Consider the following 12,322-nt stretch of genomic DNA (forward strand, 5'->3'; position numbering starts at 1 on the left):
CAACTCTGGAAACCCTTTTTTTCCTGCAAACCTATTGTTCCTGCTCCCACTACAGCATACAGATGAGAGAACTTGAAAAAGGGGATTGCTTTGCTGTTTACAAAACACAGGATACTAGCAGAAAGTAAAACATAAACCGGCTGTGCCTCAAGGCTTCTGCTGATTATTGTCAAAGTTATCTCCAAGTCTCCAAAGTAACAATTTTTGCTTGATTTCCCATGGAAATGTGCCCACCTATTGATTTCTCCCTAAAATCTGATTGCTGTATCTGGTACATATAGCCTTTAGATATTACCTTCTTAAAAACTTCCTGAAAAGCAGCTGCTGGATGAAGGACAAAAAGCCAGGCTAATGACACCACTGAAGAAAAGACGGACACCTGGGCTCAGTGTGGGTACCTGTTTTGTTTGGCTTGTAGGCTGGTCACCCAGCAGAATGGTGCTAACAGGCCAAACAGCACAGCAATGCCTCCAAATCGGCCACAGAAAATGCTGCCCCTTTCTCACTGATGGAGTAAGAGGTATGGAGGGGAAGAAAAGGAGGCAGTCGCCCAGATGATGGTGAGTGTCCTATGGCACAGGGGACTGAAGTGGTGTTAGCGCAACAGGAAAAGAATAAAGGATCTTCATACAGAAATACACAGAAAAATCTTCTTCATTAATTTCATTACCTATAGTATAATCTGTTTAAATAAGACTCAATGCATTGTATCATAGTTAATAAAAGGCTAAAAGAACTAGAAAGAACTCTAAAATTAGATTAGAGATTACCAAAATTTTCTTTTTTATTTCATCTGCCTTTCAAAGAATGATGAAGAAACTTTGCTTTTACTTCTGGAGAATGCAACAGCGTGTTTATGCATGTTTACTCACATCAGTGTTATTAAGATTCTTCATTGCTCCAAAATACTCATTAGGTATCAAGGTTATATAGGGGGGTAAATAAAAGTTTATATTAGATCTAATTATGAACTCCAGTCAAACAGAGCTTCCCTCCCCACTTCCTTCCTAAATCATACTCAGCTGCAGAAAACACATCAGGGCATCTCTGTACATGTCGGAGGGGAGAAATGGGGAAAGGAAGTCTTCATTCCTTTAGTATTTAATTGTAAGATGTCTAAGAACAAAGGGATAGATACAAACAGAAACAAATGGACTCAGTGTGAGCTGATAACTCGTAACTCTTATTCAGCTGGTTGCCTCCACACTTCATTGGAACTATTTGCATGATGAGCAGCAGAGGTCGTCTTTGGTGATACTTGGGGAGTTATGTTTGGCTTGCTTTCACAGACTTTAGCAAGACAAAATATCCACTGAAATATCACACCTGTGCCAAAACTAACTTTCAGGATCTTCCATTTGATTCAATCCAGCTGGGAAATACCTCAAAACAGGATCTCAGTGAAACTCTGAAGCATTTATCTCATATGAGTTTTCTGAATATATATATTTTTAAAAACAATACACTGAACTTGAACTTGATGAGATACAGAATATTTTTTGTCTAATAAAATACTGGATAATGCACAATCCTATACAAACTAATAGATGCTTGGGTAAAAACAAATGCTTACACAAAAATGTTTCCCACAATCTGTAATGCTTAGAACACCTCTTTCAAAGTTATATCCTGTAGTTTTGATAATGTAAACACCAGTCTTTCTTTCCAGAGGTAATACTTAGTTCAGTAAAATTAGACATTGCTGGAATATATTCGAGTACAAAACCAAAAAAAAATGCCCTTGTTTCTCCTTACTTGGAAAGGTGAAGACTTTAGAATCAAAAATAATAGCTCTGAAGGCTGAGCAGGTAGTCATGCTATGGCCCAGAGCAAATGATCTAGGGGACCGTTCTTCATCTTTTTCAGTTCAGCACTTCTCTGTGGTCGTACAGCTGGGAAAATGTGGAGAGAGAAGGGAATTACTTGTGTTTCTTGACATGTGTTTTTAAAGCTGCTGGGGATTTCTGTCCTCAGGCTGAGGTCTCAAAATGATAGGCTTACAGAAAGCAATGCTCAGGACAAGACTACCAACCTGGGAAGTACTTCATAAATAATGGCAGGTCACCTTCACGAAGAAAAATATATTAGTTTTGTAACTCAGAACATGAACAGTGACACCAAAGTCTCCAAACTCTGTAGAAAAAAAGGTTGGTGTAGCAATTTCTTATCATATAAACTAAAAAAGAAACAAGCACTCAGTGTTCAAAACTTTTACAGTCTTGCTGAGCACATTTTAGTTCCATTTGTGATCATCAAAGCATCCCATAAACTGAAGAGTGTGTTCAGCTCACGTTCAACAGGCTGAACTCAATGGGCTGAATTCTAAGTGCAAGACCATGTTTCCACATCCCAACAAAGTACAGCCAACGCAACCCAACTGTGCAAACAACACTCAAATGCTTCAAAGGTTTTGTTTCTGTATAAAATGCCTGTAAGAGGAGAGCAAAACAGGAAGCTTTCACAGAGGTGGATTCTGAACAGAAGAGGATACACTAAATTTTAATGAATTGCTACATGAAATACTAGCTCTTCTTTATGCTTCCAACTTAGTTTGTAAACACATTCTCAAAACAACTGCTGTCATGTCCTGAATGTACCTCTGCCTGTGAGGAAATCATTTTAACTTGAGCTGTGGTAGCAAATCCTAAGAAAACACTAATGATGTTTTGCCAGAGGACAAAGGGTTCAGAATATGTTTTTCCACTGTTAGAAGCACCGCTGCTTTTCTTCAGTGCAGTGACCATAGTCAAAATGCATAAAGAGTTGCCATGTTTAGAGCACTGTCATTCAATAACACAATTTTCTGATTTTTTTTAAACCCAGAAATTTTTGCGTTTCTTTGCAAAGAAAGGGCTTCTGTAAAGAAAGTCTGTGCTTCTTCTGTTTAACAGCTCTATGTGCATGCCAGAAATCTTTGCCAACTACTGTTTAATGTAATTAAATAATTAAAAAATATAAATAATCTGATTATTGACTAGCTATTTTGTTTTGAATCTGTCGAAAGAAGACAGAGAGCCAACTGGATGAACAGATGAGAACACAGAGTAGCCTCAACAAGGCCGCTGCTGCCTGTATGAAATAGTGCAGGGAGCAGTGCAGGGAGCACGCACTGTAATTCAATTAATTTTCTATTACAGGACATGTAGAGAACAAGCAGCAGCTGTGCACAGACCCTGTTTCCTTCTTCTCCTAGAATCTAAGTTTTAAAAGCATTGCTGCAGAAAAGTGGAACGTTTTAATGGGAAAACGCTGGATTTCCCAGGATGCTGGATATGTTGGATTTCTTCAGGGGAGGGCAAGCGGCGGCAATACTACTCCTGAACGGGAAACTTCATTCTTCCTACAGCTGCGTTGCTGTCGTCTCGCTGCAGGTCCAGGTAGGTTGCCCCTCCTGAGCTTCCCACTTGCGCAGCTCTCCCCACATGGACAATAAACTTCTGTGCGTTCCCTGTGGCATGGCTACCCGCACATCAAGAACGCCTGATCTGTGGGCCTGATTAAGTGAAGCAGTGTGTCTGGTTTTGATGAGGCACAAGCTGTGGAATCCTCAGAAACGCAGCTGAAATGGCGCTGAAGCCAGACTTGTTTCAGCGAAGGAGTCTGTTTTGAATTATGCTTCCTATTAGCGGTAGATTTAAAAATTAGGGAACTATGAGTAAATCTGGAACTTAACAAGGCTTAAAATAGGCCTGGGTCACAAATCTTGTTAACTGTGTGATGGGCTGGTCTTCAGTGCAACAACAAGGAGGCCTTTAAGGAAAAAGTAAGTAGAAAAACCCTGAGCGACTAGAGTACGGGGAGTGGGAAATTATAAAGGTAAGTTATTTCTTCTTGTTTCATGTTCTGAAACTCAGGGAAAGCTCACACAAATGGTAAACATATGGAATAAATTATCAGGAAAAGCGATCTCAAAACAAAGACTACAACAAGTTCAAGTGACACCCTTGACTTATTTCTGGAACAGAAATGGATGGAGCCATAAAGTCAACACAAGAAACTAGGATTATGATTAACCTGAAAAAGGGCAAGCAAATTAGACTACAAGCCGTTTTCCCATTCCTTATGGCAGCTTCCCAAGACTGCACATCTGAAATGTGTAATTTAACATAAACCCGAAAGCCCTCCTTGCCAACCACAGAAAAATTAATGAAACATATTCTTGTACTCGAAGAGTAGTAGGTATTTATACAAATAAAGAGGCAAGATCTATTTATATACATATGCATCCAGATGCGTGTGCATGTTTATTTTGAAATTAGATAACTAACATAAAAATCATTATGCAACATGATACAGGTCAGTTAGTTAACTGCTTGAGTTTCAGTCAAGATGGCCATAAAATCAGGTAATAAAGCTGCAATGCTTTGAAAACCCAGATGTATTTGAAATTAGTTGTTCCATGTAATTAAAAGAGATGTGAGAGGTCAGGAGAACAATATAATCTAACACCATATCTACATTGCAGACTTCAGCTGGCACAGCTACATCAAGCAAAAGTACAAAACTGTTTAATACCTGACTGATACAGCTGTACTGCCAGCTGTGCCACAAGTATTAATGTAATTACACTGGTATAAAGGTGAAATTAATAAATATAACTTCTTTTCCTTGCTGTTTTTTTCTACACTGATATGATACACAGATGTGCTAACTTAACTGCAGCTCTAAAACAAACATTTTCTGTAGTAATAACATAGATATAGCCAAAAGTACCAAGGTCACAGAAGCACATGCTACGAGTTTACTTTGACTATTTCTACACTAAACATATTACATCACTGATGTGCTCAAAATACATACGACTAGGGATTTGCGGTAAAAATATATCAAAGCTGCTTCACAAGCAAAACTTCTACAAAGTCAGCCCTTTTGGCAGCCCATCTGTGTTGCTTAAAGACAGCATTTCTTCCTACCTCTGCCCACACATGTGTGCTAACAGGCCAACGCCAACAGACCTATTCCCACTGCTTTACTTTCCATTTCTTATTTCACTGCGTGCCTTGTGTGTGCACGTGGTTTCCTCCTCTCAAGTTCTCTGGCTTGATTCTGCCAAGCTGCAACTGTTGGGGCATTTGCCACAGCCATGGAATGTGGGCAGGCTGCGGTCTGCCATCCCAAACCCTGGCAGCGGCAACGATGGCAGATCTACCATCCCAAACCCTGACAGCGGCAATGCTGGCAGGTCTGCCGTCCCAAACCCTGACAGCGGCAATGCTGGCAGGTCTGCCGTCCCAAACCCTGACAGCGGCAATGCTGGCAGGTCTGCCGTCCCAAACCCTGACAGCGGCAATGCTGGCAGGTCTGCCGTCCCAAACCCTGACAGCGGCAATGCTGGCAGGTCTGCCGTCCCAAACCCTGACAGCGGCAACGATGGCAGGTCTGCCGTCCCAAACCCTGACAGCAGCAATGCTGGCAGGTCTGCCATCCCTAACGCGGCCACTGGTATTGGCAGCAGGCTGAGAGGGGGAACCAACAGGGCCTTGCTGAATGCTGCGGCCAGCATTCTCTCCCAATCCCCTCAACCAGGCAGCACTGTGCTCTAAATGAAGGCTGGAAAGATATTTGGAACAAACTGAGTCCAAAATTCAACACCCTTCTCTGCCCACCGACCCTCGCCCCCCGCCCGCCCCTGGGACAGGAAACCGGGGCCGTCCTCAGCTTGGGAAGGGCGTGGCGCTTGGGCGGGACAATTAATAGACCAATCAGAGCGCAACTTCCGGGCGTTCTCATCCAATAGTCAACTTCTCGTGGGCTTCGGGGTGGGGGCGAGAAGATGACTAACGCTGAGCGCCATGCTCGATTCTGGCGATCCTGGCAAGAGGGACGGGCCTGCACGGTGCCCTCACGCAAAATGGCTGCTGGCAGCGGTCACATGGGAGGCAGTCCCTCATGGCGGGGGCGTGTCTAGGGGGACATCCAGCCGCGAGTATAAACATCGGGAGGGTGATAAAGCGCATGCGCAGGGCTGGACAGGGCGGGGAAGGTGGTGGAAAACGCCGCGAAGCCCCGCCCCGTTGCTTGTAGCCCCGCCTCCGTGTCTCGCCGCTGTGCCGTTGCGGCCGGGGGGCGGGGCTTTCGCTTCCTCCCCGGCGGGGCCGGGACGAGCTGTCGAGCCCCGCCCGCGGGGTGTCCCTGGCCGCCCTCAGCATGCACGGCGCGCCCGCCATCCCCGAGGAGGTCTGCAGCCTCCTGGCAGGTAAGGCCGGCCGCCGGCGGGCAGGGAGGGGACGGGGGAGGAAGGGCTTCCCGGGAGGCGGGCGGTGAACAGGGCGGAGGGGAGGTAAAGGGGGGCGGGCCGGCGGGAGGGTGTGACGGGTCGGGGCAGCCGGCGCGGCTGAGGCGTGCGGGGGACCAGCCCCTTGTGCCGCAGCCCCGGCAGGGCGCTCCGCAGCGGGCGCTGCGCGCTCGCTTCCAGTTCACCGGCTCGGGGGCTCCATCGCCCCGTCAGTTTCTCTTCCCCGGCTAGTTCCTCCCCGGCGGCGCGGTCCCGCGGTTCCCTTCTCCGAAATGAGGAAGGAGGGAGGTCCGGCTCCCGCTCCCGGTCGCCCGGGTGCTGCGCTCGCAGCCTCCCGCCCGCCCCTAGGAAGGGGTGCGAGGTGTCCGCGGCTTCTGCAGGGCGGCCGCGGGCGCTAAAGTTCCGCCGCCGACACGCGTGTGTGCCGGGGACCGAACGCCGAGCGGGCCCGGCTGCTGAGCGCTGAGCGAGCCCAAGTTGCTGCGCTTCGCGGTGTGTCCGGGGCCCGGCAGGTGCTGTCGGGAGTTAAACTCTGTCGTGCTGGTGTCACCAGCGCCGCTTCTCCCAGTTAATTAGAAAAAAACCCCAAAACCAATTCCCCTCTAAACATCTGCGGCTAATGTCATCGAAGCGAATTAAGATGTTTGGTGAATTGCTGGCATATTGTCCTGTCAGTCAAACACGTCCGACTGTGAGTGTCCGTGCTCCTGTGGATCTGTCAGAGCAGAGGAATGGGATGTTTCCTCACCATGAAAGGTTACCAGCAATAGTGTTCGTAGAGACTTCAAAATACCAGTGTAGTTTTTAATGTCTAAGACTTATATTTCATTTTAAAATATTTTTTGTTGTTCATGAAAATAAATTGTATATTTCCAGTTTGCAATTTCTTTTATATTTATGGAAGAATTAATAAAGAGCTTTGCTATCATGAAACAGTTTTAATTTCGGTGGGAGTGTCTTTCTTTTGAGAACTTCTCTTTCTGCCACAGGAACTTGTGTAGCTCTGACTAAGCCATCCCAATTACTTCCATTTCAATTACTTATGCTTTTCAAAATCTTCCTTCTGAAACCGAGTACTCAGATTACGTGACTGCTAGAATCTAGTGTAGCTCATTGCCTTTGAAGGCTGTTCTTTTTTTTTATTAACACTGTATTAATTCAAGAATGAATGCTTGAAACACGTTGCTTTTACCTCATTTTTAAAGTACTTCTGCCGACTGTCCTAAGTGTTTTTCTGACTAGTGTTTGTAAGTCTGTTACTTGAAAATCATACTAGTGGTAGTAAAATCTGCATGAAAGGCCACCAGAAAGAAAGCAAGCAAGCTTCTGATGATTTCTTATCATGGCATAGATTCTTAATAGTTTTAAAGAAAGCAAATATTAGCCTTAGTGAGCCTTTCCAAACCTTGGTATTTTCTTTGGTATTACTGTATTCTGGAGCTTGTGATCACATGAAGTTTCAGAGCTGTTTTCACTCGGCGAAGCTGACCTTGAAATTCTTCAATGTCTTAAGTGCTTTTAGGATTTTTATGAGGGAGTGCGATGCAGATGGGATCATTCTAGATTGTAATATTTATATATATATATATTTTTTTTTCATGGTGCCTCATTTACACAACTTGACCTTCTCACCATCTTTATCTAGTCTCCCATGGAAAGAGTGGTACAAAAGTTTGTATGTTGAAATGAAACTGAGAACACCTGTTTTCCCTCGATGGGGATGCTTACATGTTTTTTTGCGAGTCACTATGATCAACAGTCTTATGTTATATACAGGTATCTAGTATTTATACAGTGTGTACAGCTTCAGCTTTTCTGGAAGAAAATGAGGTGGTTTCTTTAGTGCTGTCTGTAGAACTGAAGAAGAGAACAGAATGATTTACCAATGATCTTTAAATCTTTGGTTTGTTATTATGGTACCATAAACACTACATAATATGTCTCTACAACTGTAACGGTAATATTTTCAACTTAATTTGCATTCACATGCAATTTTGTTTTGGGACTCAATGCAAAATGAGCTTAACACTCATTAATTTTATGACAGCATAATTATGGAGTAAGCAGAAATTCAGCAGAGTGGAGATGGATGGGGTAGTGAGGAACAACTAATAGTTTGCAACTTTTAATTTTTACTTGCAGAATCATGCAAGGGTAAACAAATCTAAGGGTAATTATGGTTATACAAAGTAAAAATTCAATAACATCCTTCCTTTAAAAAAAAAAAAAGGCATTACTTCTTACCGTATGCGTATGTTAAGTATGTTAACCTCTCCTTCCTTCATGCATGCAAGTCAGAAACTAGAATAATTCAGACTGTATGAGCAGTTCTTTCACTGATACGTTTAGGTTCTGGTAATTTTTAATTATGTTGTCTCCTGCTTCTTTTTGCTCAAACTATTCATGTAGTGAAGATGTATGGTAATGGAGGAAGGAAGGGAGCTCTGTAATATCTTCACTATTCATTAAGCAACTGTTACACAATACAAAGGCTGCAGTGAGTAGGTAGTTATTAATTTCTGCATGCCCTTCTTTGAGGGTGCTTCTTAATGTATTACTTTAATGGCTCACAAGTATTGATCCAGCACCTCTTTGAGATGAGGGAATATTGTTTTCCCATCGGTAAAATTAGTGTAATAAACAAGATGTGATCTGGGGTTGCAAAAAATAATCAATGGTGGAGCAGAATTAGAATTCAAATCACCTGCCTCCATGCTGTGCTGCTTTCTCTAGAAAATAATGTGAGTTGGATGTCTATACTCAGTGGCCATTATGGGTGCCGGGCACTTTTTCATACCAGGTTCTGTTGAGAACATGCCATTATTGTCTTGTGACAAGCGCTCTTTTTTAGCCTGATATTCCCATAACAGTGAGGCAGTGACAGATACAAAAATCTCGTAAATATTGTGCCCTTCCTCCTTTCTTTAGTCTTTTTGATTTTGCCTCCACTTTCCAACTTCTGCAACAAGTGTAGGAGCAATCATATGAATTTCCTTATCCCTGCTTAGCCTTGATTGATCACTGGAGTACTGTCCACCCACTACAGTGAACAAGTAGGGGTCCTACTGGAAAACATACTAAGTGCTCCTGTAGTTAAACACAGTGATAACGGGAATAAACACACCAGGGGATGAATTCAAGTTGCACAGGAAACTTTCTGACTTGTGAGTGCTTTACTTTGAACCCAAACAATATTATATCTTTAACCCAAAACCAAATTCCGTCACACGTGCTGGCAGGGTCATTGTAGTTGCATGTCAGTGGCGCTGAAATGTTCCAGGCAGAAGCACAGCTTGAGCTCTGGGCTAACTGCATTAGTTGGAAACAGGAGGAAGCTGTTTCTGTACAGTTGAAGGGGAAAGGTCAGTGTGGCTATGGGCTCATTGCAGGGGATTGTTGGGGTTTCACAATCCCGTCCTCACTTCTCTGACTTGTGCCAGTGGTGGGAGGGAAACACTGGAAACAGAAACAGAGTCCTCTGGTCATGAGTTGAACTTCTGGTCAGAAGGAGAAAGTCATTTTGTTGCTCTTATCTTCCTAATACACCTGGGAGGTATGTGGTAATGCATCCAACTCCTTCATTCTCCACCTGTGTCTCTGCACCTTTTAGATGATATTTGAGATTTTTGAATTTAGTGAAGGAAGAGCCCAGCCCCATTGTGTCTTTTCTTCTTTTGAAAATATAGCTTCTGTAATGCTTATATGTTCAGGATCTCTTTGTGGATGTTTGGTGAAGTGGGATGTTACTTGTATTTTATTTTATTTTTAATTTTTTGATTTTTTTTTTTTTTAATTTCTTGCTGTCAAGTTATTATTGGTTATGTAGATTGTTGGAGGTCTGCTCACTTTTATTTTTCCTTACTCTTTGGTGCACGCTCTTAAGTTTTGGCTTGTCCATAGTTGAGAGGGATTTCAGAGGCTGCTTGTTCCCCAAAGGCAAATTATTTCTCCTGCAACATAAATCAGGCTGTTTGCTTCAGTCATCTTGATTGGGGAAAAAAAAATCTCGAGTTTTTTCAGTAATGGAGATTTAGTTTGAGGAGTTATGGTTTGTTTTTAAAAGTTTTTAATGGTGTCATGATCATTAGATATATGTATCATTTATATATTTTCCCTATTATCTTCGTGGGTAAGGGTCCTATTGTTTTTTCTTTAATTCACTTTCACACTTTGCAGTATTTCCAGTTTGAATCTTCTGTATTCATATTTTAAAAGTTAAAAAGGTTTTATGAAAATAGAATTATACTCTTTCTCTAGTTCATATGGAACCTTATATCCAGTCCTAGTATCAGTTTTCCTTGGTCTCCTAAATAAAAATCCAAAACTAAACAGAAAAGAACGTTCTTATCCTAGCAGCCATTTCAATCCCATTATTATTCAGTTTGTTTAAGTACTTATTCATATTGTCCAAATCACATTTTTTCAATGCGATTCCTCTAATCTTGTCTTCAAATTAATATTGTTTACCCACTTATTTAGCTGTATTCTGGAAACAATATGCAGAATAAGTCAAGGCAAGAAAACCACAAGACAGTGGATCCAGTGCTTGAGTTTAATTTTGCTTACCTTTTATTTTTGGGCACTACAGTAGTTATATTTATCCCTGATGCCCAGAAAACTAACTGTCCTGTTCTGACCTCCTTGTCAGCTGTTGCTGGACTTGTCCTTCCATTCCTGTCATAGGAAAAGTGACCTGGGTACAGTGTAGTTCTTCTTCATTGGCTGGTTCATTTTTAAAAGGATATTGTTGTTTAAAACTTTACTCTGTTTTAAAGTATCATTTTGTTGTTTCCAAGGTTTTAACGAATGCTGGTTCTTCTTGAAGAATCCATCTTTATAAGATAAACTGGGGTGATTATTGTAGACATCTTCTAAGTAGACATATATTTACAACTTTGATAATATATAGGTATTTCAATAGTAGTGGAATAAGAATGAAACAGTGAGGTGAAAAAATGCGCAGAGGCATGCCTGGTAAGGAATAACCTCCAGTGATTTGAAACATAGTTCAATTGTCTCTGCCATAAATTTGAGAATAAGTGTCATATATGGGTGATAAAAATGGCATAGGCTATTTTTTATATACTCATTATTCACTTAGTTTGTCTTTTTCAATTAACGTGGAGTCTATCTTTCTCATCTGACTGTGTTTACGTTTCTTTCATAATCATATGTCAACAAACCACAATAGATGCAGCATAATGTGGCACACAGTGTAAATCTTTAGGTTAATCCTTAACATTTTTTATTATAGTTCATTTGGAATCACTTTGTAACTTGATAATGATTTGTACTGGTGTGGTTTTTTTTTTTTTAACGATATGCTTAATAGGTTACAGCTTGATCTTTTCTCACCTATTTAATGCAGAGGGAGGATGCTCAACTACTTAGCCAATGAGATTAAAGATAGATGGTCCTTGATTATAATTTTTCTTCTTTAACTTCTTAAAAGAGATATCTTGTTTACTTTATTTATGAGTCTTAGAAAGCAGAAGTATACCCAAACTGCTAAATCGCTAATGAAACTGTTGAGCATCCATGTTCTTCATGATACTCTGCATGTGGCAACACGGCAAGACAGCTTTGCTTTTGGGGATTTGAGGTACAGCAGTTTCTAAAGGCAGTCCTTTCCAGGACTTTGTGCTAAAAGGAATGCTCACCTACTTCCTAGGCTGGATCAATGTGATATTTTTACACATCTTGGAGCGTCAGTCACTTTTATTTTGCATCATGTGTTCTGTTTCTGTATATGCGTATTTTTTTAAAGGACAGTTTAGCAAACTGTGGAGAGAGACTTTAGAATATATGTGGTAAGGAGAGGGGAGTGCAGAAGCAAAAACCTCAAATATGTCTCGATTCAAGAGGACAGGCAGTCACAGATATTGCTTGATAATTTGCCTTAAGACCTGTTCCCTATTAATGAATTGCACAAAAACTTTGAAATCAAGTTAATTAATTGCTTTTTATGCCAGCCCACGTAAAGATGAAAGACACATGGGAGTCTGTTTAACGTTGGTCACCTTTGGATGGTGTTTGTGTACAAATGTGCCTAGCTTGCAGTTACCTTCCCAGATTCCCTGACTTGCC

The 12,322-nt window shown here is 41.9% G+C and overlaps 1 protein-coding gene across 1 annotated transcript in view; it reads left to right on the forward strand.

Annotated features, from left to right (window-relative positions):
- The first annotated feature begins 5,784 nt into the window (after positions 1-5,784).
- The window catches only part of SKAP2 (src kinase associated phosphoprotein 2), a 113,465-nt gene continuing 106,927 nt past the window's right edge, over positions 5,785-12,322 (forward strand). The window contains 2 exon segments of the mRNA XM_082043860.1: positions 5,785-6,106; positions 6,108-6,196. Coding sequence (XP_081899986.1) covers positions 5,793-6,106; positions 6,108-6,196 — 403 coding nt within the window. The 5' untranslated portion in view covers positions 5,785-5,792.

Source organism: Streptopelia decaocto (assembly GCF_964273445.1).
Source record: "Streptopelia decaocto genome assembly, chromosome: 2".
Classification (NCBI taxonomy): domain Eukaryota; kingdom Metazoa; phylum Chordata; class Aves; order Columbiformes; family Columbidae; genus Streptopelia; species Streptopelia decaocto.